General features: G+C 52.4%; 2 protein-coding genes across 2 annotated transcripts in view; one reads left to right on the top strand and one right to left on the bottom strand.

Annotated features, from left to right (window-relative positions):
* CF2H8orf76 (chromosome F2 C8orf76 homolog) overlaps positions 1-11558 on the top strand; it is a 37553-nt gene extending 25995 nt beyond the window's left edge. The window contains exons 6-7 of the transcript XR_002152102.3: positions 9857-10190; positions 11323-11558. The gene's annotated coding sequence lies outside the window, so the exon portion shown is untranslated. The remainder of the gene's footprint in view (positions 1-9856; positions 10191-11322) is intronic.
* On the bottom strand, positions 3534-24571 carry FAM83A (family with sequence similarity 83 member A). The gene is made up of 4 exons (XM_004000093.5): positions 23595-24571; positions 15492-15659; positions 13200-13324; positions 3534-6060 (listed from the first exon to the last, which is right to left on the bottom strand). The coding sequence occupies exons 1-4, from the start codon at positions 24072-24074 to the stop codon at positions 5526-5528; spliced, it is 1308 nt and encodes a 435-aa protein (XP_004000142.1). The 5' UTR covers positions 24075-24571; the 3' UTR covers positions 3534-5525.
* Between the last annotated feature and the right edge of the window lie 625 nt (positions 24572-25196).

The following is a 25196-nucleotide window of genomic DNA, read 5'->3' as shown; positions in this document are numbered from 1 at the left end:
TGAGTTCGAGCCCCGCATCGGGTTCTGTGCTGACAGTGCAAAGCCTGCTTGGGATTCTCTCTCTCTCTCTCTCTCTCTCTCTCTCTCTCAAAATAAATAAACTTTAAAAATGTTTTTAAAAATTAATTTAAAAAATAAGTGAAAGAAGTTTTGTGAAGGCGGTAACATCTGAGTTGGACCTTGGGAAGGGGAGAGTTTGTAGCAGGCTCTGTGGAGAATGAAAGGCAGGCATGTTGGGTTTCTCAGCAGGGGGATGAAAGGAGCCACCACGTGGAGGACATGAAGACTGGTTGTCCAGGTTAGTGGGCATGAAGGGTTGTGGGTGATGAGACAGGGCAGGCAACCCAGCATCAAATTATGGAGGGTTGTCAATGCTGGGGTAAGAAGGTTGACTGTAGGGACGCCTGGGTGGCTCAGTCGGTTTTTTTAGGCCTCCAACTCTTGATTTCAACTCAGATCATGGTCTCATGTTTTGTAAGTTCGAACCCCGCGATAGACTCAGCACTTGCAGAGCCTGCTTGGGATCCTCTGTCCTCCCCACCCCCCCCCCTCTCTCTCTGCCTCTTCCCCACTCTTGCTCTCTCTCAAAAATAAATAAACGTTAAAAAAAAAAAAAAGGCTTTGAGCTTCAGGCAGCATGTGTTTTCTGGGTCTAGGAGAGCCCCAGATATTCGCACTAACATGGAGGGTGGAGGTGGGCTCAAGATACCCAAGGCGTCTGAGCACCTTACGGAATTTACATTATCGTAGTCTGTTACTCCTCAGGGCTTCCCGTTACACTTAGAATAAGGCAGACTCCAGCCAGCCTTTGCCTGCTGTCCTGCACACTCTTCCTGCCTCTCGCATGGCTGACTGCTTCTCGTGTTCCAGTCTCCGCTCCTGTCTCCCCTCACACGGGCCTTCCCTGCCCCCTGTCACTCTCAGACCCAACAAACCGCCCATTAGCAAGGTGCAAACCCCGGAGGCAGGGAGGCTCTTGATGCTGTGATGTAAACTGGGAGCACATCTGCTTCCATCTGTATTGACCACCCGGCTCTTGGCACACGGGTTGGGGCGGGAGGCGAATGTGTGATTAGATACACGAGTCCAGGCCCTTTTGGTGTGGAAGCCAAGACTGGCCTCGCAGGGCCTGGGATAGAGTAATTCCTCAAGGAGACGTGAACTGGATGTTTCTTCACGCTGTGCCTGAGGGGAGGGTTCCCAGAACAGCAGTGCTGGGCTTGCCCCTCAACAGCAGGCTGCGCTGCCTGCCGAGGCCTCTGCGAGGAGCAGACACGGGTGTATGTCTGGAAGAAAAGTCAGGAAGTGCCGTTCTCAAAGAGCGGCCGCCAGAAGCAAGCCTCTGACCCTGCTGGCCCAGAAACACAGTTCGAAGGGAGAACAGCCATTTCCAGACACTGGCTGAACTGACTCAGCTGTTGGGTGTTCCACAGCAAAGCAGGCGACGAATGTCGTGGGGACAGAGGGAGAGCGAGCAGCGGGGGTCGAAGGAGCAGCCCAGATGTACAGACCGGGCCCCTTCGGCCACGTGGGCCCACAGGGGAGGCCTGTCTGTCAGGGCTGGACTATGTCTCCCCACTGAGAAGTTGCCTGTTGAAACCCTAACCCAGAATGGGACTGTATTTGGGGATAAGGCCTTTAAGAAAGTTTTTTTTTTTAATGTTTATTTATTTTTGAAAGAGAGAGAGAGAGAGAGAGAGACAGAGTGAGCAGGAGAAGGGCAGAGAGAGAGAGAGGGAGACACAGAATCGGAAGCAGGCTCCAGGCTGTGGGCTGTCATCACAGGGTCTGACACGGGGCTCGAAGCCACGAACCATGAGATCATGACCTGAGCCGAAGTCAGACGTCTAACCCACTGAGCCACTCAGGCGCCCCTGGAGGTAAAGCCTTTAACCTCCTGGCACCAAAATCCGTATCGGTCAGGATTCTCTAGAGCAACAGGACCAGTAGGATGTGCATATCTACACCTGTATCTCTATCTACAGCTCTAACTATCTGTCTAACAGAGAGAGATTTGTTACATGGGTTGGCTTAGGTGATTATAGAAGCTGACAAGATCCGCAGGGCGAGCTGGCAAGCTAGAGACCCGGAGAGCCCATGGTGTGGTTCCAGCCCAAAGGCCAACAGGCTGAAGACCCAGGGAAAACCGCTGTTTCAGTTGGGAGTCTGATGGCAGGAAAAACCTATGGCCCGGTTCAAAGGCAGCGAGGCAGGAGGAATACTGTCTGACTCAGGGGAGGGTCAGCCTTTTCGTTCTCTTCAGGCTGTCTGGTCAGCATGACACAGCACCGTGGGGACACCCTCACTCGCCACACCCTGCCGAGGGAAGAAGGACGGAGCACCTCCGGAAGCCACATGTCTGGCTCGGTCAAAACACAGGGAACAACGAGAAAAAGGAGTTTGTGTTTATGCTCGTACATGTGTGCCTGCGATATTTATATACCCTGGTAACAGTTTTTCTGACACACATACGCTCTTCAGGAAGAAGCTGAGAAAGTGAATGACAGTTTCTCTGTGTCCCAACACTTCTTGGACCAAGTCCAGAAAATGAAGCATTTGGAGATGCGGCTCTGGCATCTCTGTGATGGGCCAGCAGGGCAAGCAGGGAGGAGGCGGGGAGCCCAGGTCAAGGTGAGAGCAGGAACGGGAAGAGTACAAGTCGTCCTGCAGTGTCTGAGTGTTCATGTCCCCTGCAGGAGCAGAGAGAACTCTTTGACCAGCCGGTCGGCACTCATAGTGCACTGGGACCAGCCAAGGCACTCAGGTTAGGGTCCCTTGGGCCTGCAAAGATACCCTTGGCCTCTGGGCTCTTACAGTGCAGATAGGGGGATCAGTATCTGGTGAGGACCAAATGAATAGTACAGATAATTCCTAGGGGAGGCTTGGGGAACCAACACTTCCGGTCCTGGCTGATAATGGTACAGGTGGATAATGTGATCCCTAATCCCTGGTATGGGGTGTGCATGTGGCCATAAGTGGACCCCCCCCCCATCTCTACCATGCCCCCTGGATGAACACTATTGAACTATTTCTCTCACTCTCTCATGTTCTTCATGGTGGTGGTTCATGTAGGTGTCACCTCTCAGCTGACTTGGGAGTTCTCCAGGACCGATGTGAGTCTGAGTCTCTGCCTGGCACCAGAATGGTGCCCGGCACACCCACGGTGGGGGGGGTTGCTCCATTGCTGGGGTTGAGTTTCACGCTGCAGTAGAGACGCCATGTTTGGGACGGCCCACAGCAAGCAGGCCTGCAGGTGTGATTCTAGTCCAGGGCAGAATTAAAGATGGGGCAAAGTGAGTTCGGGAGCATTGGAAACTCCAATAAGGGTTTATTTTGATCTTCGGCCATCCCCTTGCCATGGGTGTAAAACCCTCCCAGTCTCTGGTGGAAATAGTGTCTTGGAATGAGAGCTCAGGGCTGGGGGCCCTTGGAAATCCAGTCCCATAAAGGAAAGGCCCGGCCTCACGTGAGTGGGTCCCAACCTTGTGTCAGGCTAGGCTGGATCATGGTGCAGGAAGAAATAACCCCCAATCTCAGTGGCTTACACACAAAGGTTTATTTCTGGCTCACGCTGCTTATCCACTGCGGGTCGGGTAGAAGTGGGAGGTCCTGCTCACCATGGTCTCAGGAATCTGGGCTGGTGGTGGGGGGGGCTCCATCTGAGGCGTGCTCGTGCATAGCCAGCTGCACCCAGGCTCTTAAAACTTCTGCCGGGAAGTGATCCTCAACATTTCTCGTATTGCACCAGCCACGGCTAATTTCCCAGCAGGCAGGGGTCACACGTGGCAAAGGTGTCCAGAGGAGGAGAAACAATATTTGTGAACCCCTAAGATGACAGGCCAGTGGAGAGTGACGGGGGGCAAGAGGGCTTGCTCCTCTCCACTCAGGCCAAGCCAGACACAGACAGAGGCAGGAGCGGTCCTTTGGGGCCGTTGGCCCCCAGAAGTCTTTACCTTCCTGAAACTTGCTCAGCAGACTGTGGAACTCACTTTAGAACCTTCTGCAGCCCCTGATTGTTCTAGCCTCGTCACCGCGGTCAGCAGGAAGACAGCACATCGGGACTGGGGTTTAAAGAAACTTAAGGAACCAAAGGGGTTTTGGGTTGGACTTCCAGGGAACTAAGGAGGAAAAAAGTAAAATGAGGACAGGAATGCTATTTAAAAGAAAACAGAAGCAAAGGTGCCTTTGCCGGGAGTACTGGACAAACAGGGATGGGCTGAAGGGGGGTTCTCTCTGTAGAGCGTAACTTGGGGCGCCATGAGCTGTCGGGGTTCAGGAGCCAGCGGGAGGAAGGGCTCTGTCCTCCCAGCCCTCCACGACAAAAGCAAAGCTTCTGAGCCAGAAACAGGCAACAGCAAGACATTTGCTGAGATGAGTTGGTGGCAGGAGGGCATGGAAACAGGAAGTTGCCTGCGAGTCTCTGTGGCTGCTTCTGTCAGGCTAGAATAGCCTGGGTTCCATCCCTCCCCCCAGCTATAACACCCTTGTTCATTGGGTCTCGTTACCTGTCACCTCCCTCCCACGTGTCCCCTGAGGTCCCCAAAGTGGGCTGCCTGGCCCTCCCAGTGCTCCCTCAGCTTGCTGTATGTATTCTTTGTACCCCAGCTAGGCTGTGCCCTCGAGATCTGGTACCACCTCAGGAACAAAGGACGTGCTGTGACTCTGATAATGAATGAACGATGGGGCTTGTGAGGGCCCAGCACCCTTTTTCAGGATGTCAATGAGCCAGACAGAGGCTCCCGGGTCTGACTGTGAGGGGGCTGCAGGATCAATGCTGAGCCCTCCATGGTTGCTCAAGGCCGTGCTGGACACTGACAACTCAAGCCCCAGGGATTGGCCCGGACTGGGGGGGACTCTAGGCCAGCCCAAGGCTCCCTGATGCCAGAAGCTGAGCTGCAGAACTTCATCCCCTCGTCACCTTGGCTCACCCCATCCCCGGTGGCTACAGTTTCAGCTGGCCCCACACTGCTTACAGCCGCACGTTCTGGGGCCTAATTCATCGGGCCAGGGATACTTTCCCAGAAACATTCAGAATGTTCCCATACCTGTGGAATCTCTGTAGAGTGGGCCATTCCCGAGCACTGGGAAACAGGAGTACCTTGGTCCCACCCTCAGCGTACCTTTAGTGCCTCAGTTTACCCATATGTCAAACTGGGGCTGCATCCGCCCCTTCTTACGTCTCAGAGATTCAGGAAACATTATTATTAAAGGACTGGCTGCTCTCTTTGTTCTCTAGCTCCCCACCCCACCCCCCAACCCGGAACTTTCTGGAATGTGCTCCACAGGCCAAACTAGAGAGGGAAGCCCAGGATCTGGTGGGTGTCGGCCAGTGAATGGTCTCTGGCCTGGGAACATTCAAACACAGAGGACAATGTTGTCTAAGCACTTTCAGCTCAAAGGGATGCACGTTCAAAGCTGCTAGTATTGAGGTGGGGTCCTTGGGCCAGACAGCCCAGGAATGCCCGGCCCCGGCCCTGGGTGGCGGCGTGTGGGGGGGAGGGTGTGCTGCTGGAGGAAGCGACCCTTCAGAAATGAGGGGAGGCCTGTAGAAACGGCCTCCAGATGTGGGCCGCCCTGGGCACCAAGCCCAGCTGCTCGAGCTGCAGCCGAGTGGGCCTGTAGGCGTTGAGGTTGCTGTAGGGAGCCGGCGTGCTGTCGTGGGGCCTCGGGCAGAAGTGGGTCTGTGGGCTCGGGGCCCCCCAGGGGCCGTGGTGGGGCTGAGGCCTGGGGGGCGGAGGTGGGTTTGGAGCCAGGGGACTGCCTGGCCCCGACGACGCCGACAGAGTCCGGTTCTGGGGGTTGCTGCCCGTCGAGGGGCTGCTGAAGGGGTTGGAGGACGTGTGGTCGCTGGCGGAGCAGCTACTGCCACTGAGGCGGCCGGGCGGGGGGCTGTGGCCGGCTCTGGGCTGGAGGGGGGCCGTCAGCCTGGGAGACTTTGGGCCCATCACGGGCTTGGAGGAGGCGTAGAGGTGGCGGAACTCCTCGTCAAACAGCTCCACCGCCGGGCCCGTGAACTTGGAGAGGATGTTCCGGTGGACGTGGCCGCAGAGCCAGGTGAAGCTGCAGGGGAAGAGGAGCGTGAGGGGCGGGAGTGGGGAGGCGGGCTGACCGCCGGGCTGTGGGAAGGACCCCATTTCATCCTGGCAGCACCCGTGCAGGGTGGCCGTAGGAGCCCCCTCACTGATGGCAAGACCGAAGCTCAGAAACCAGCAAACGTTTGCAGGTGAACGGTAAAGACACCAGGTTGAATCCCGGTGCTCAGATGCTGGCCATCCCTGCGGAAGCACAAAAGGGCTGACAGCTGAGTCTCAGTGTCCCCAGCTCTGTGCCGATGAGTCGGTCCCCTAGCTGCTGAGGCCACTTGTGAAATGTGGGAACGCCTGCCTCTTCTGAACGAATAGGCGTCTGGGGAAGGCACCGCAAGAAAGCGGCCGCTCCTTAGAAGGCAGGGGCTGTGTTCTCTTGAAAGCCTTAAGGGTGTGGGCCCAGCTCAAGCACCTGGACCCGAAGGGGTGGGAGGGGAGGGAGGATCACATGCTGTTCAGGAGGTGGGAGGTGGAAGGGAGAACACAAGGCGGGCCCACAAGCACCAGAATGACACAACTTGGGCACGCTTCGCCCGGACCCCCAGGGAGGACACCCTCCAGCAGGGACCGTGGCCCTCCCTCTGTGTACTGGTCTTAAATGAAAATAAAATTCTGAAGGCAGTTATGGATTACTTTTCATGATCCCATGATTGAACCAAATTCCTTTTTATCTCTGATGGAAAAGCCCCCTCGTTATCTCTCCCTGCCCCACATCCACACCCCCTTCTGTGCCTGGTGACAGCACAGAAGACCCACCAAAAGGGTCAGGTTAGAGATTTCTGGGTCCCTAATAATGGGAACCCAGGTGTGGGGAGCAAAGGTGGCAGGATGGTCACAGGGAGACATGGTCGCTGGGGGGGGGGGACAGGAGTGACCCCCACCAATGGTCTCAGCCACCCGCCCACCAGCCTAGCCCAGCCTGCAGAGTCCCTTCCCGGTGAGGCAGGGCAGGGCCCAAGCAGGCTGCAGCAATCCTGGGAGGAACAAGGAGGCTTTGTTTAAACCCCGCCTCCCACCCGGGAGGAGCCTCCCACACACCCCAGAGAGGTGAGCAGCTGATGCTGGGCTAGGGCCAGCCAGGTGACAGGGAAGGCGGCAAATATGGGGACAGGGGACCCTTGGCTATGCTAAGAAATCAATCGCCCTGTGTAGTTTGAAATCAGACTAAATTAGGCCAAGCTACTGCATGCCTTACGCAACAAAACACGTGCAAAGATGCCTTAGCAACTCTTCGGACCCCCACCGCCCCTGCACCCCACACTCAGGTCCCTTGTGGGTCGCTGTAGCCCCTGCGTGCCTGCGCACTGTGCTGGGGTCCCCCTCCCGCACACCCCACATGGCCATTCATCCTGTGCCCTAGTTTTTACTCTTTTCCTATCACCACCCATGGTAAGAAAGACACTTCATTTCTATTGCTTTTTGGCACTTCGTACATGGAAATGACTTTCACAATCTTTGGCTCAAGAGCAACTCTCATGACTGGTCTATTCTTGGCCCCTTTTAATTTATGTAGCTATTTACTTGGTTATTTTAAATAATGTAATAAGCACCAATGAACCCATCACCTAAAATAAAAAGCTAGCATCTTGACAACAACCAGCATCTAATCATAAGGGTCCCTCCCAGCAACCCATTTTCCAGGGCCCCCCAAAAGAAGGAATCATCATCCTGAATCCTGTGGCATAGTTCCTATACTTTCCTTTCTCTATTACAAAAAACAAAAAAAGTTTTATGTGTTTTGGAAAGAAAATGTCTTAGTTGTTTTTAAAGTATATGTGGGGGCGCCTGGGTGGCGCAGTCGGTTAAGCGTCCGACTTCAGCCAGGTCACGATCTCGCGGTCCGTGAGTTCGAGCCCCGCGTCGGGCTCTGGGCTGATGGCTCAGAGCCTGGAGCCTGCTTCCGATTCTGTGTCTCCCTCTCTCTCTGCCCCTCCCCCATTCATGCTCTCTCTCTGTCCCAAAAATAAATAAACGTTGAAAAAAAATTTAAAAAAAAAAGTATATGTAATATTTGGGGATTTTTTTCACTTAATATTATATTGCTAAGATTTAGCCATGTTATCTGTTTCAGTACTCCATTCATTTTTGATTGCTGTATAATATTCCACTAGTGGCTAGATGATGGTTTATTTCTCCATTCTCCCATTGACAGGCATTTGGATTGCTTCTGCTATATTTCTGTTGTGACCAGTGCTCTAATGAACATTCTTACATATGTCTTTTACTGTACCATGGGCTCATTCTCTTGGAAACATACCTAGGAGGAATTGCTGGATTATAAACCAGGTGAATCGTCAGCTTTAGGAGAAAACTCCTAGCTCTGTTGAAAGTCACTGTGTAGATTTACAGTCCCATCAGCAATGTAGAAAAGATCCTATACATCCAGCATTTGGTATTGTCGGTCTTATCTTTTTTGCTTGTTGAAAAGGAATAAAATGGCAACTCATTCTAGCCTTGATTTGCACTTTCCTGGTCACTGATGATGCAGAACACCTCATCATGTTTTCACACATGTTTGCTCCTGGCCGAAACGCCCACTCATGCCTCTTGCCCACTTTTCCTTGCCCTGCTCTGCTCTTGTGATTCCTAGGAGTTCTTTGTGGTTCTTGACACAAATCTTCTCCTTAACACAAAAGAGGGGTGTCTGTGTTAAAATACTTAATCTTTGGGGGCACCTGGGTGGCTCAGTTGGGTAAGCGTCTGACTTTGGCTCAGGTCATAATCTCGCAGTTCGTGGGGATGAGCCCTGCATTGGGCTCTGTGCTGACAGCTCAGAGCCTGGAGCCTGCTTCAGATTCTGTCTCCCTCTCTCTATCCCTCCCCCGTTCGTGCTTTGTCTCTCTCTCTCTCTCAAAAATGAGTAAACATTAAAACTTTTTTTAAATAAAATTGAAAAAAAAAGGCATGTAATCCTTATCCTAAGGTCTAAATGATATTCATCTATTCTTTTCTACTAAGAGTTTTAAAGTTTGTTTGTTTGTTTTTAATATTTTTTTTCAACGTTTATTTATTTTTGGGACAGAGAGAGACAGAGCATGAACGGGGGAGGGGCAGAGAGAGAGGGAGACACAGAATCGGAAACAGGCTCCAGGCTCTGAGCCATCAGCCCAGAGCCCGACGAGGGGCTCGAACTCACGGACCGCGAGATCGTGACCTGGCTGAAGTCGGACGCTTAACCGACTGCGCCACCCAGGCGCCCCTAAGGTTTGTTTTTGACATTTAAGGCCTTTTAATCTATTGGAGGGTGATTTTTTTTTTTTTTTGTATATGTGTTTTGTATATATATTTTCTGTATGGAGATTTTTTTTCCTTTCCCCATGCCCTGACATGCCCCATCATGTGCAGGTCTCTCTCTGGGCTTTCTGCTCTGTTCCACTTGTCAGTCTGCTCCTCCAGAGTCACATTGTCTTCATCACTCAAGCTCCATGACAAGTCTTGATCTCTGGCAGGGCAAGTCCTCCCTGCCTGTTCTTCAGACTTATCTCAGCTAATCTTGGAGAAATACATTTTACGTCATGACCTACTCACGCATACAAACACATACATGCCCCTGCAACAGTTTCCAGAACATCCCTTACCTTGGTCTGCTCTCATTATGTTTATTCTATCCTATTTCATTATTAAAAAAATTTCCAGGCATCCTCCACTAAATTGACTTCCTATCCTGCTAATGGATTGATGATGCACACAGTTTGAAAAACTTTGTTCCTCTAGCTACACTGGATGACCAGGACCTAATGTGGACATTCATTCATTCATTCGTTCAACAGATATTTATGGTCATATATGAAACTCAGGCACCTGATTAACTGTACTTCACGCCAGGAATGCAATTGAGAAGAAAACAGACCCAATCCAGGTTCTGACATCATGTTTCCATCTTGGCTAAACAAGTCCACAGAGAAGCTCTCTAGGGGATGATCTGGAAGCTATAAGATAAGGAATTAGCAGGATAAAGACAGCAGGAATGACCTCTCCAGCAGAGTAAATAATCAGCAAGTGCAAAGGCCCTGAGGTGTGAAAGAGCATGAAAGACCTGGAGGAAAACAGTGTGGCCACAGCACAGTGGAGGGGAAGGAAAATCCTGCTGAGACAGAGGCCATGGTAAGAATGAATTTTTTTTTTTTTTTTTTTCATTTCTAGGATCAGTGACAAGTCTGGAAGGATTTTCAGGATGCAAGTGATTTGATCTGGTTTGAATTTAAAAACCTTTCTGTTCCTGGTGGAGAAAGCCCAGAGGTGGAAGGGCGGCTCGGGGCAGGAATGGAATCAGGGCCAGTTAGGTTCTCATGCTGTGCCCACCAAGGCCCCACCCCTGGACCTGCCATTAGGAAGTGGGAGATTCCTCCTGGTTGACCCCCCCGAGCACCTTCTTAGCTCATGCTGATCTTACAGCACATATCACACCGCTCTACAGCCATTTATCCATATTTTTTGATGACAGAGAAGAGCTCTGTGTCCCCAGACCTGGCACAGTGCCTGTGCCGGGGTAAGACTTTCTACAAGAGCTTAAATGTTGAAATACATACGAGCCCCCCAACCTCACCCCCACCCCTCGGCTGAAGATGCGGACAGAGCTCTTCAGTTTGAACTGGGTGCAACCAGGGCCAAAATATCTGAAGTCCAGGGATAGCTGGATTGAAAGAATGAAATAGAGACTGCTTTAACTGTGTTTTAACTGGAGACAACTCTGAGAGTCCCAAGGAAAAGGATTTTCGGAAAGCCTGGCAAACAGGTCCCCCTTGAGAGCTGAGTGCAAAACAAGTTATAGTTGCCGCCCTGCACTCTCTCCAGATTCTTCAGTTCTCAGGAACGGCCTTGCATGTCTTCAAGGCCACTGCCACCCTCCTCCTGACACCTCCCGTATCCGGAGGACAAGCCCAGTAGCAGAGAGGACGAGCTCTCTCTAGGAGAGCCAGAGATCCTAGCCAAGGAAACTGGTGACCCTGGGCCAATCACCCACCCTCTCTGTGCCTCAGCTCCCCCATCTGTCAACTGGAGGAATAATGCCTCCTTCAAAGGCTTGTCAATCCTTACGAAATGTCTGACCACACCTGGCCAAGGGTCTGGCACAAAGCTCAACAAGGTTGGCTCTGCTTCCTTCTGCCCCTACCAAGGGTAAGGGCTGCCCCTGCGTGCGGAGCCCTGTAAGAGCAAATACAAATGAAAACAGGCTTAACTCTCCCTATTCAGAATAAGAGGAGAGACTTTTCCTCCTCTTCATTTTCTCTTTCAGAATTTCTTTCTCTGTCCCTGAAGTCAGCGGAAGAATCGAATGAAGAGGCCTTTTGCTACATTTCCCCAGTAACTACCTGGAGCTTATACCCTTTTGTTCTATCACAATTTCCACGACTTTCCAGGACTTTCTACTCTTCCTCAAACCTCATATAAAAAATGCTCAGGCTCAACCATGTCTTAGGATCATTTCTTTATGGAGGCTACATATGCCACATAAAACTTATAAACAATCCATATGCTTTTCTCTTATTACCTTATCTTGTTTAATTTACAGGCCCCAGGCAAAAAACCTAGAAGGGTAATAGGAAAAGGAAGTTTTTCCTCCCCATATAGTGGGTATGGGTTTTTTCTGGAGGTGATAACAATATTTTGGAACTAGACAATGGTAATGGTTGCACACACAGTGAATGTACTACATGCCACTGAATTACACATTTAAAGTGGCTAATTTTATGTTATGTGAATTTCCCTGTAAAAAAAAAAAAAAAAAGGAGGGAGGGAGGGAGAGAGAGAGAGAGAAAACTCCTCAGCTATGGTGGGCCCCTGCTTCCAGGCGTGGCTCCTTGGGTCTGGGGCAGCTGCCCAGATAGAGATCTGACCCTTCCCATCCAGGTGGCAAAACAGGTCTAGTGGCAGCTTGGTCAAGGTCAGAGGCCGAGGTCAGAAGCCTCAAGTCCTGATGTGGGGTGTGAGGCCAAACTGGGTCCCAGCCAGAGCTTTATGCCTCGATGGACAAAAGCTGCGAAGCTGGTTTTGGCCACTTGGGGAGGGTAGCTCAGCCCCACCTCAGCCTCTTAGGGAACAACCGAGTGCTGGATGCAGGGCCCAAGGATCAGAAGCAGGTGGCCTTCCTTTTGCACAAGGCCGCGGAGAGAAGCTGTGGGTAGAAATGCCCTTGGGGCTCAGTGACCCCCGGACGCTAGAGGTGGTCCCTGAGGACTGCCTCTCGTCAGAGCCCTTCCCGGTATAGAAGCCATGAAACAACCACGTCCCCCTGCAGACGGACCACACTGCATTCAGCTCCGGTGCTGCACGGCTGAGGAAAACAAGACCCAGAAAAGGTGGAGAGAGAGAGGCCCAGAGGAGAGCAAAGGGGAACCTCAGCCCACCCCAGCCACCTCTTCCCAGGCTCCCATCACTCTCTATGTGCTGCTTTTTTTTTTTTTTAAGTAATTTCTATGCCTAACATGGGGCTTGAACTTACAACCCCAAGATCAAGAGGCACATGCTCTACTGACTGAGCCAGTCAGGTGCCTCTGATCTGGCTGTTGTTTATCTCCTTGGGGTTACTGGGAGCTCCAGAAGGGTACCCCAGCCCGGAGCGTGCCTGGTATGTACCCAGGAGGGCTTTACGTAGCTGTCCAATGAATGAAGGAACAGTGCGGTGTGGTGCCTTGCCCAAGGTCACCCAGCCAGGAAGCTACAAAGCTGGGAATTGAACCTCTGTCGTCTGACTTCCAGTCTGGGCTGCTGCCACTCCCTGTCCCTAGCACCAGCCTTAGATCCCATGGAATTTGGACACACTTCTGAAAATAAACTAGGACACACACACATACACACAGCTCAAAGCAAATTGCATAGTTTTACAATCGTGCCTGAGAGAGCTGAGGAGGGAAAAAGAAAATTCTATGTCCTATGGCAATCCGAAGGGAAGTTGGAAGTGCCTCTGGAGCCTGAAGCTCCACCAGGAAGGGTCCAGATTTCCCTCTTCTGCCCAGACTGGTACTGCCTCCCGCCTCATGTATGTGATAAAGTCCCAGCCCTGCCGGGCACAGGACTGGTAGGGGCGTGTGGGCCCGAGTGGCAGGGGCTGCCGTGTATCGTGCTCAGCCTGGGCCTCCTCCAAGCCTTCGATAGGTGAAACCCGGCACGCACCTGTACGATCCAGACAGCACGTATCTCCAGTCCGAGATGATAAACTTCTCCTGGATTTGGCCGGCGAACTTCCGGCCTGATTTGGCACAGTATACCTCTCCTTCCACACTCCGGATGGAAATGTTCTGTCACAAGGAGAATCAAGCTGTCACTCACTATGTATACATACATGTTTCTCTAGGAAAACATCTGGAAGGATGCTCACTAAGACATCAACAGGAGGGGTTATCTTTAATTGGTAGGATCATAGGCCATTTTTATTTTTCCCTTGGCTGAATTTTCTAAATTCTTTTCATTGTCCTGATATTATGTGAATAATGGGAAAGACAAAAAAAAAAGGGGGGGGGGGGAATGGTAGAATTTAAACAAAGCAGAAAATAGAAGAAAGATGAGGGCCTAATGCCCATACAGCCCTTAGTCTAGGCTACCATGGACTCCAGAGGCCTGGCAAGCCCAGCCTTGCCTTGTAAGTGACATGAGTCCCTGACCCCAAGCTAGTCAGAGGGAAGTGCAGCCAGAAGGGGTGGCTCTGTTTGTCCCTTTCTCCCCCAGGAACACCTGCTCCCCCGGCCATCAGCCAGAACCCTTGGGAGGCTGGAGAAATAAAAAGGACAGGCAAATCACAGGGGTCTCCAAGGAAGGTAGGATGCTGGTGGGGTCCCATGAATGTCTTTAGTGGCTGTGCGGGCTCTGGGAAGGGGATGCCTAATGCCTCCAACAGTGACTCCCAGCCTCTCCATAAGCTCTATGACATGTTGATGGGAGGACCACATCCCACTATCCCTTGGTGGTCAGAGGACTGTTACGTGTAGCTGACGTGGGCCATGGAGGCAAGGCCTGTGCTGACTCTCTAGGCCTGTTTTGATGACCTCATGTCGAGGAGGTGTGATCCAGGTAATGTCAAGCAAACGCAGTAATCAGAGGACCCTGAGGCCTGCTGGTCCAGGAGGTGCCTGAACTCAGCAGGATCCCAAGTAGTGAGGAGGGTAAGTGAGGAGAGCAGGGTCTCTCTCCCGGAGGCTGACCTTGCCTGACCTAGAGGAGAGTAGCCAAAGGAACTACCCATGTGCTGTTGAGCTGGGTCTGCTTATAAAAACTGGGTGGTTTTACATTTGACCTTGAATTTACATTTGGCCTTAATATGGGCCGCAATGTCCTTCTCTATGTTTTTTGTTTTTTTTTTTTCACTTCTCCAACAGATTTATTTTTGAAAGGAATGGATTTTGAGGAGGTAAAACTTGGGGTAGAGATATGGAATAGAAAATAAATACAAATGTAAGCTGTTTTGCTAATTGTTTTATAACCACAACAAATTCGTACAGAGAATGCCCTGTACAAAACAACACAATAAAGGTTCAAAGATCGAGGTGTTCCCCTAGGCAAGGCTGAAGATTTCAGTCTCTGGTATTTGGAATTTGGGCTGCAGTCCTTGTTTTTGGATGGATCACTGGGTGTGTGACACAGTCCATGCGATTAACCAGATTTGAACAGAAGAATGGCCACTTGGCCCAGGTAGAAATAGATGAAGCCCTAAATGTGACATGACTAAATGAACTCTCATCTCTGGGTTTCTTTTCAGTAGAAGGAAGTGGGGAGTTGGGTTCAGTCCAAGAGGATCAGCTTTCTGGTGGGGCTGGGGAGTCCTAGACATGCACCAAGCAGGCCTGGATGTTGTCGCCCTGGCCTATGACGTGTGGCCACTGGGTCTCAGCCAAGGAGAAAAAAAGCATCTGCAGAGATTGCTGCCCACGGGACATCCATGGGCTCCTTGCAGTTCCCAGCCCCCCTGTGTCTGTGTGAGGCCAAAGGGCTATATTGGGAGTGATGGAGTCCGTTCGCGGTCAAGTGCTGCGGGGTCCTCCTGTTCTCTCTCTATCCCTGTCGCTGCCATCTTGGAGGCCAGGTGTTCCTTATGGCGTAGCTACAAGATGGGGAGGGCGGTCTGTCCTACACTGGACTTTGAGCAAGAAATAAACCTTTATTACGTTAGGCCATTGAGATGGGGGGATCTGTTAGCGTGGCATAAGCTATACTATCCTTTTTTAAAAAAATTTTAATGTTTATTTCTATTTGAGGTGGGGGAGGGGCAGAGAGAGAGCCGGAGGCAGAATCCGAAGCCGACTCCAGGCTCTGAGCTGTCAGCACAGAGCCCCTTGCGGTGGTCGAACTCACCAGCTGTGAGATCATGACCTGAGCCAAAGTCAGGCACTTAACCGACCAAGCCACCCAGGCACCCCCAGCTATACTACCCCAATACAAAATACCTTTTGGATTCTCATTGGGAGCCCCTACCTTGAGGTGGCTGTCAGAGACCTGGACTTTGTCACACATCTCTTGGAAGAGCTTTACGCCTCCCTGGTCCAGCAGCACACAGACAAACACCCCGCGCTTGTTTGCAGCCTCTAGAATGTCACAGAAGATCTCCACATCCGTGAACACATCCATCAGGATGGCCAAGACCTGGGCCAGGGCGGAAAGGTGGAAACAAAAAGAGTCAGGGGCCCCGTGCTAAATGGTTGCAGCCAAACTTCCTAAATCCCAGTGGGGCTAAGAGAGCCCTTCTCACTTCGGTGGGGCTGCAGGAAAAAGAATCGGGGATGGGGGGGGGGCGGTGCTCTGCCAGGGCAGCATTCAAGGGAAAGAGCCGTTGTGGAGGCCTCTGTGCTAATTCCATCTCTCCAGTCCAACCACACACCCTGTGGCCACTTGGTCCACTGTTGGCGCAGCAGGCACAGGAGGAAGGAGAGAAAGGTAGAGACCGAACGCAAGGAGGGGACGAGAAGAACAAGAGGAGGCGGCCAGGCAGGTTTTGGGCAGAGAGATAGATTTAACGACATGGTTGCTCAGTCATGTGGAGCTCGAAGGCGCTCCAAGGCCACTGGCCTTCAAATGGCGTAAGCCACACAATCCTCGCCTCAAACAAAATCCCCGTGGAGACCCTATTATAGACTAGACTAGGCTGAGCTGCCCCAGTGGGATGGAGAAGGGAGTCCTGCTCAGCCAGCAGTTTACTGCCTCCTCTGTCATAACGGAATCCTGGGGAGGAGGGAGCTCGAGACATCCAGCAAAGCGGGGGACACGAGTGTGTGCCTGCCGGGCCAAGCAACCATTCCTCCTCCAGCCGGCAGGACCGAACCTTCGCTTTAAGGAATCCCCTCTGCTCCACAAGCAATGTGGTTTGGGTGGGGCCATTGCCTTGCGCTGGATTGGGCACAGGGAGGGCACATCACCAAGGCCAGACCAGTGACAGCACTGCATCCCCTGCTGGCCACAGTGATTGGCCCGGGGCCGCTCACATGATCTAAGTTATTCTAAGAAGAGCCGGTTCAGGACTTCAGGACTTCTGGGGGAAAGGAGGGGTTCTTGCTACCCGGGTGGCTCAGCTAACCGATTCTGAGCTAGATTCTGAGCTACCACTGCTAGCGGCCAGCTCGCCATCACGTGGGAACAGTCTGCCCGAAAATGCAGCCAGTCCTACCCTTCACTTTCCCACCGTAGATGTCAGTACATGTTCCTCTTCTTAAACTTGCTTGGGGTTGTTTTCCACAGTAATGTGATTTATAAAAAGAAATGTGTGGTCTCTGACCCTGTTTCTGGCACCAGAAACGCTTGGAATTTCCTAAGTGGTGAGAGCTGAAGGAGAGAGAGCCTTTGTTATGTTAATGAGGTGGCTTTTGGATGGGAACTGGTTGCCAGGGGAACCAACTCAGTGATTAGAGGGTTGGAATTTTCTGTCCCTCCCACCACCCTCCCCCCAGCGAAAGAGAGAGGGCCTGGAGGTTGAATCAACCCCCAATGCCGACTATGTGATCAATTATGCCTGTGTAATGAAGCCCACTAAACACCCCAAAAGGACGGGTTTAGAGAGCTTCTGGGTTGGTGATTTGGGCAGAGCAGAGTGCTCAGAGAAGGCATGGAAGTTCTGTGCCCTTCCCCATACCTTGCCCTGTATCTTCCATCTGACTGTACCTGAGTTCTATCCATTATAATAAACTGGTAGTCTAGAAAATGAAAAGTTTCTTTGTTTTGAGCCACTCTAGCCTGCTGATCAAGTCCAAGGAGGGGGCTGTTGGAGTGTCCAGGCTGAGCTGATTGGTCAGAATGGTCAGAAGCACAGATGACAATCTTGGCTCGGGACTGGTGTGTGCTGGGTTGCAAGACACCCAGCTGGTGTCAGAGAATTGCTGAATGATGGGAGAGTCCCCCACAGTGGGGCTGGAGCAGAAGCAGATGTCTGTCACCCTATCAAAAGTCTGTCCCAATACCCAAATCATGGCATATGGACAAGTGGGTCATTAGGCAGCCATTAAAAATGATAATTATAATGGTTACATGAAAATGGTAAGACAGGGTGAAATGCGGAGGTAAAACTTGCTGTGTAATCCATGCTCAACACGTGTATTGGCAAATAATGAATTCAGTTAAAAAAGGAAAACAGAGAACAAAATGATAGTATGTCCAGTAGGATTGCCAGTGAGGGACAGTGGTACGTAGACCCATCAGCCAGCACAAAGCCAAAACTAGCAGTCAAGTTTGGACTGGGCACTAGGGCAGTTTTCAGCATTCCCTGTAATAACGTTCCACCATTTTTCTAATAATATATATAGTATATTATTATATATTAATGTATAATAATATGCTATATATAGTATATATGCTATATATAGTGTATATATAGTGTACTCTAGATATATAGAGAGTATACTCTGTGTCTCTCTATAGTATATATATATAGAGATTTGTTGGCCATCGACATCTGAGAAGTAGCAAGGACAAGAAGAAGGTCACTGAAACAGGTGAAGGAGATGTCTTGTACCCACTTGGAGCTAACTTCCTGCTTAGATGATGTGGGTCTCTGGACAGGGGAAGGAACTGCCCAGGTTAGAAACCAGAAAAGATGCTCTAATAAGGAGGCCACACTCCTTTAGAGCCATGGATGGCCCCGTTATCATAGGATTGTCTGTACATATTTAAACTTATGGTACCAAGGACAACTGAGACCCTCTCTGCCAAAAGATAAATGCCTCCTCCTTGAGGGACATATTGACAAAAGGGACAGTTCTCTCTCCCCAGGAGATCAGTAAATCTTCCCATTGTGTTCCAGTGAGTCCTTGTTTCCCAGAGATGAGGTTGGTGACAGATTGAACAGAGAAAGGAGCAGCTTTGCAAATAACCCCACGTAGTGATTTAAGGGATGCTTGGAAATACAGGCTCACAACATCTAGGTTTATCCTGTTTGCCTCCTGTTGGGATTGTTGCCCAGCTGGATTGATTCAAGGCCAATACCCTCTTCAGTCCCTTGCGTGGATGTGCTACCTTACATGGCATAGCAGGATGAATGAGGAACTCCAGAAAGATATATCCACATCCTAACCACCAGAACCTATGGACGTGACCTCACTTGGAAGAAGTCTTCGCGGGTGCAATTAAGACTCTCAAGATTAGATCATCCAGGATATCTGGTAGGCCCTAAATCCAATGACACGTGTCCTTATAAAAGACACGAAGGAGAGAGACAGGGAGAAGAGGAGGAGTCCAGGTGAAAATGGAGGCGGACGCTGGAGTGAAGTGGCCACAAGCTGAGGAATGCCTGCGGCCACCAGAAGATGGGAGAGGAAGGCAGGACCCTTAGAGACTTCAGAGGAAGTAGGGCCCAAGTGACAGCTTCATTTATGTATGTATGTATGTATGTTTATTTATTTTGAGAGAGAGAGAGAGTGGGGAGAGGGGCAGAGAGAGAAGAGAGAGAATCCGAGGCAGGCTCTGTGCTGCCCTACCTCATGACCTTGAGATCATAACCTGAGCCAAAATCGAAGAGTCAGATGCTTAACGGACTGAACCAGCCAGACGCCCCTGACAGCTTCTGTCCTACTGGAGATGAGGTGACTGCTTTGGACAAGCCACATACCCTCTCTGGGCCTCAGTTTCTTTACTGATAAAACGCTGCTCAAAAATAGAGCATCAGCTATCATTCAAGGTGCATCCCACCCTAAGCTCAGATAATAGAAAGGAAACCATGTGCAAAAAGCATAGATTTTTATTCTAGTTTATAGTTTAAATATGACTATGATTTTTATATGCATTCTGAGCAAGTACGAATACTGTTAGAATAACATGCAAAAACGTTTTAGTCCAGATTATGGGAGAGGATTAAAATTAGTGCCTACACCTCTACGGACATAAAAAAGAAATAAAGGGGGCGCCTGGGTGGCGCAGTCGGTTAAGCGTCCGACTTCAGCCAGGTCACGATCTCGCGGTCCGTGAGTTCGAGCCCCGCGTCGGGCTCTGGGCTGATGGCTCAGAGCCTGGAGCCTGTTTCCGATTCTGTGTCTCCCTCTCTCTCTGCCCCTCCCCCGTTCATGCTCTGTCTCTCTCTGTCCCAAAAATAAATAAACGTTGAAAAAAAATTAAAAAAAAAAAAAAAGAAATAAAGTAGGCCAATCAGCTGGACCAGCACATCGGGGTGTGGTTGGCTGAGAAGAAGGAAGCACTTTGATGACATCTTGTAAGGGAGGAAGTGCCGTGTGGCAGGCCAGCTCTGGGTATCTGAGCCGCAGTGAGACCAAGGAACCCCACCAGGGGGCTGCTGGGCTGCTGGGGCAATACCCACACGCAAGGGTCATCCTGCGGGGACCTCAAATCCTGGCTGAGAATCTCTCACAACCTGCCAGACAGATGTGAGCTCCTCCTGGGCTGAAAATCCTGATGCTTCGGGAAGGGCAGGGTCTAGACCCGGAAATGGGATTTGGGTCCTGGCGGGGCCCAGGCATGTTGGGGACAGTTGTTGGGAACACTTACCACCCCACCCCCCACTCAGTGCTTCTGTTTCTATTCTTTCCTCTTTCTCTTCTATCTGCTGATGCTCCTTTGTTTTCCAAAAACAACAACAGCCACACGCAGCGAGCGGAGTGGCATTCCTTTACAGTTTTGCAAGTCTCTGTGGTATCTGACTTAATGGAAGACAGCTGGCTTCTCGTATCTGCTTCTGCAGCAATCTGTTGTGCTGTGTTGTGTGGGTGGAAGCATATGAAGATAATCTGGCCTCACACAGATAAGTGATTAGAGAGGGCATGGCCTCCCAGGCCCACTGACAGGATCTTGGAACCCTCAGGGATCCTGACCACACTTGGAGGATGTATTATTAATCACGGTTTTTCCAGGGCGCCTGGGTGGCTCAGTCGGTTAAGTGTCCGACCTTAGCTTAGGTCATGATCTCAAGGGTGGCTCAGTCTGTTAAGTGTCTGACTTCAGCTCTTGTGATCTCATGGGTGGCTCAGCCGGTTAACTGTCCAACTTTGGCTAAGGTCTTGATGTCAGGGTTCATGAGTTCAAGCCCCACATAGGGCTCCCTGCTGTCAGCCCAGAGCTTGCATCAGATCCTCTGTCCTCCTCTCTCTCTGCCCTTTCCCTGTTCGTGTTCTCTCTCTCTCTCAAAAATAAATAAACATTTTTTTTTAAATCATGCTTTTTCCATATTTTATGATGCTTTGCCATCCAGGGTTAATTGATTCCTGAAGACTAGCAAAAACACCTTGCCTGGGAGCCTTTGAAACCCACACCAAGCAACCCCAACCCCCTCCTTTACCTAACACACACCAAGCCAACAGTCCCCCTGCCTTACGTGACCCCAGGGCTGGGTCCCGGACAGCGAGGGACCACCTGCAGCCCAGAGCCCACTGAGATGGCCCCAGCTACACTGCCTGCCCACCCCTTTCTTGCAGAAGCACAGTAAGGGCCTGTGCCCATGAATTCCCCTGGCTCTCTCTGCCTCCCGACGGATCCGGGTGCTTCCTGTGTGGTCCTGCGTGGCGTCCTGCTCCTAGGGAACTGTGAGTAAAAACTTCTCGATTCGTGCCGGTCATTTCTGTGCCTGCGTGTCTTCCCACCCCTGGGACACCCAACCCCTCCCCACTCCCGACTTTTGCCTGGAATCCTTTCCCCTTCCCTCTCTGCCTGACGACTCCTTACTCAGCCTCTGAGACTCAACTCAGAGGCCACCTCTTCCGTGAAGCTTGCCTTAGTCACCCTCCCGGCCCCTCCCGGGCACAGAGGGCTGCTCACACCAATGTCTTCTCCTCTAGCGGGCAGGCAGAGGCAGGAAGGCCTCTTGTTCTGCTCTGCCAACTGGTTGCAGGGCCTGGCCGTGAATTAGGCTTCATGGGATAAAGGAGTGTGAGCATGGAGGGAAAGGGGGATGGTTCCCGCTAGTTGGTGCAAACTGGTCTGGAAAACACGGAGCGGGCTCTGTCTGTTCTTTCAGAAGGCTGAAACCACAGGAGGAGAATGCAAACCCGACCACCTCCAGTTCTGAGCGGCGAGGCAGGGGGCACAGTCTGTGACTGGGTTCCAGGCCCCCTGGGCTCTCTGTGGGCCCAGGACAGCCCCGAGCCTGTGTGTGTGTGTGTGTGTGTGTGTGTGTGTGTGTGTGTGTGTATGTGTGTGTGTTGATGGGCAACAAAATGGGTGAAGCTCATGAAGGCCATGAGCGTGGCCTGGGACAAGAGGGTGTGGTGGGGACTGTGGCAAAGGGAACTCACCCAAAGAGGTGGCTGCCACTTAGCACGACAGAGCCAGCCCTTCCCACGAGCTAAGTGGAGCTGGAAAGTCTTACTTTCAGGTGACATCTTCAGATTAAGTGTTGTCTTAAATGCATAACATGCTATATTGGTGAAACAAAGGACATCAGGAGCCTCAGGGCCACAGGGGAGGGAAGCCTTGCTGGGTGGGGAGGAGGGGGAGGAAGAGGGACTCAGCCAGGGGATTGCTTCACAAGCCCTAACCTGGCTTCTTTCCAGGGAGCCTCACTCCCTGGAGCTGTGGTTGACAATCTCCCTAATACCACTGGTCCCCATGCATCAGGAGGGCACTGAACTTCACACGCAGAGAGACCAGAGCTAGCGCACTTAGGAACAGGCCCTGGGAGCTAGAAGAGACCTTAGTCCAGCCTGGAATCTGAAGCCTGGGGAGGTCAAGGGACTTGCCCTAGGTCACACAGCCAGCCCCAGGCCGTGTCAGACCTCCTGGCTGCCTGCCTCGGCCCATCTGTCAATTTCTAATGCTGACATGTCACTGAAACATGAAATACTGCTCTGAAGCAGCATTGCGACTTGAAAAGCCGATGCTCCACCCACTGTAACCTTACTTAACTTTTCAGAACTCCACTCCCTCCCTCCCCCATCCACCCACAGCCTCTCCACCTTATGCGGGCTTTTTCCCATTCCCTTCCCCCCCCCCCCCCAGCCTTCAGATCTCACACAGTACTGAACTTCAGAGGGGATTCAGTCATGAGACTGGGGATCCTAGCAGAAAATGAGCTTAAATATCAGCTTGTTCTTTTTTGAGCCTATTCTTGCCCCTCTGCAGCTTCAGGAGGGAGGAGTGGGCATCTGAAGCTCTATTCGGAATGGTTATTTTACACACCGTAGAATGAGTTACATTCCCCAGCTGCAGCAGGTAGCCAGTGTGGCCTGTGATTCTGGGGCATAGGGAGAACTGACCAAATGCCAGTCACCGTGCCTGAAATTCTATCAGCCAACCTCTGGTCTTGAAATATTTTTTCTTCTTCTAAAGTCACGCATTAAAATGTAAATACTCTGGGGAGAGAGAAGCCTTCTCTCTGCCTATTCGGTCCCCTACCTGACCACCAGCTGGATTCAGGTGCTGCACAGTCCTTGGTGGGCAGGCAGGTCTAAGCAGAGTCTTAGGGGACAGGGGACAAGTGTATGCTGCAGTGGACGGGCCCCTTCATTTGGGAGCACAGAGGGGGGCACCTGGCCCAGCCGGGGGAGTTCAGGAGAGCCTTCCAGAGAAAAGGACTTGGGTGCTGAGTCCTGAGGAAGGAGTAGCCATCAGCTGGGTGAAAAGCAGGGAAGGTGAGAGGGTCCCAGGCAGAGGGAACAGCACATGCAACGCCCTGGAGACAGAGCACCTTGGGCTGGAGAATCTGTGTGTCCCTCAGTTTTGAGTGGCAAGAGCTGGGAGAGGAGCTGGAGAGGGTTGTGAGCTATAAGGAGCCTGCTCTTCTCACTCTGGGCAATTGGGAGCCACGGAGGGCTCTAAGCAGGGAAGGGACCAAGTTAGATTTGAAGCATAGAAAAAGTGCTCTACTGCCACACGGCGACTGGGTGGGTGGTTGGGGGGAGTCCAGATAGAAGAGGAGGGGCAGGCGGGAATCTATCACAGGAGTTCCAGTGATGGGTGGTGGTGGCCTGGACCCAGCCTGTGACAGGTGGGATCGGAAAGTCAGTGATCCAGGGTGAGACAGAGAACAACATCCCTGACTCCATCCTAAACCCCAGTCTTCTGAACTCCATCCCTTAAAGCAGGAGGCACCCCTCTTCTCTTCTACCGGAACCCACCCCACGGCCACGGAGACACAGGCCCCACCACCGATACCTGGCTGGTCCGGGTGATGCAGCGGCGAATGAGGTCTCTGATGTTGTTGTGCTTGTCCGTCTGGAAATATACGGTGGCGCTGGACTTTTCCTTCAGGTAGGGCTTCTGGGCTGAGGTCCAGCTGTGCAACAGGGTCGGCTCGCTGCCCTCGGAGGCCACGGGGAAGTAGGTACCGGACTGCAGGGAGCAGGAGTCGAGTCCCTTGGGACCCGCCTCTGCCCCTCCTGGGGGCTCCGGGGCACAAGGAGGCTGCTTGGCCTGGGCCTGGATGTACTGGGCCTCCACCGAGGACAAGAAGTCTACCTCACCTTCCTGGCCAAGTGCCTGCCAGTAGGCCTCGGGACCCCCATCGAGGAGGGCGTCTGTGGCCAGCCGGGCACTCTCATTGTCGCTGAAGTCAGCCCTGGCCGGCCGGACCCACTGGCTCTTGACATCTTCCAGGCGTTTCCGGATCTTGCCCACATGCCTTGACCGGCTCATGCTGCCCTGTCCCTGGGCCGCGGTGGGGAGGCCGGCGCCTGAGCTCCTCCTGATGGCAGGGCTCGGGAGCCACGGAGCGGGGATGAGGAGCCCTCAGCACTCCTGGGAAGCACCCAGCATCCACCTGCCACCCCTCACACCCGCTCCGCTCGGAGGAAGTGATTTAACGTCGTCCTGAGTAACACTTCACAGCCAGGCCTTGGCTTATCTCTGGGCGACGCCGCCCTGCCCGCGGGCTGCAGGGCCGGCTCAGTCACGCCCTGGCACACTCAGCCCTGGGAGCCGGCCTCTCCTCCCAGCAGCCTGCCTCCGCTCTTCGCACAACGCTCCAGATCCCCGGCCGGCCGCTGCTGCAGAGCGGGGAGGCTCTCCCTGCACCCCTGGGCCTCGGCTCCTCCCGTGCTCTCGGTTCAAATGCCATTGGTTCAAGACGAGAACTCCCCTGTGCAGCAAGATGCTGCCCCTGAGATTGCGCCAGCGTGGGGAGGGAGGCTGGACGCGGGCCACCAGAACTGTCCCCCAGGCACTTCTCTCTCCCAGGGACACCCGAGTCCCCAGCCTCCGGTCCTCTGAAAAAGCTTTTCTCTGCTCCCTCTCTCCCCTATTGTCTGTCAAAGTCATGTTTGAACAGATCGCCCAGAGAAGCTCCAGTCTGGGGGGCCAGCACTGACCCGCTGCACGACCCGCTTGGAGTACCGCCTGGAGAGGAGGCTGCGGCTGAGTCTGGGCCGATGGGACCGGCCGTCTGTGAGCTGGGGTGGCAGGTGCAGCAGGTGTGTTTGAAGTGTAGGAACAGCTAAGGGAGAAGCCACATTTTCTTTCCAGGTCAGGTCACGGTCAAGTCCATGTCGATGGAATGCAACGTACGTCTTTGGGTTCTGCCAGAAACAGACTGAGACAGGATTGGAGTACAAGCTCGAGGGGGCCGCCACGGGGCACGTTAACGAGGGACATCCAGGGTCAGTCCTGCCGGGCCCCCTGGGAGATGGTATCCACTACATCTTGGAGTTTTCCTACGCAAAGGGTGAGACTTTATCTACCAACCTCCATTTGTCACTGGCGGAGGGCTGCTCCTGGGCCCACATTAAGCCCCCTGTGGCCGGCCTGCCCTGTGTGCTCACC

This window comes from Felis catus, chromosome F2 (assembly GCF_018350175.1).
Source record: "Felis catus isolate Fca126 chromosome F2, F.catus_Fca126_mat1.0, whole genome shotgun sequence".
Lineage (NCBI taxonomy): Eukaryota > Metazoa > Chordata > Mammalia > Carnivora > Felidae > Felis > Felis catus.
Note: the sequence above shows the minus strand (reverse complement) of the source record. Positions and strands in the feature narration are given on the sequence as shown.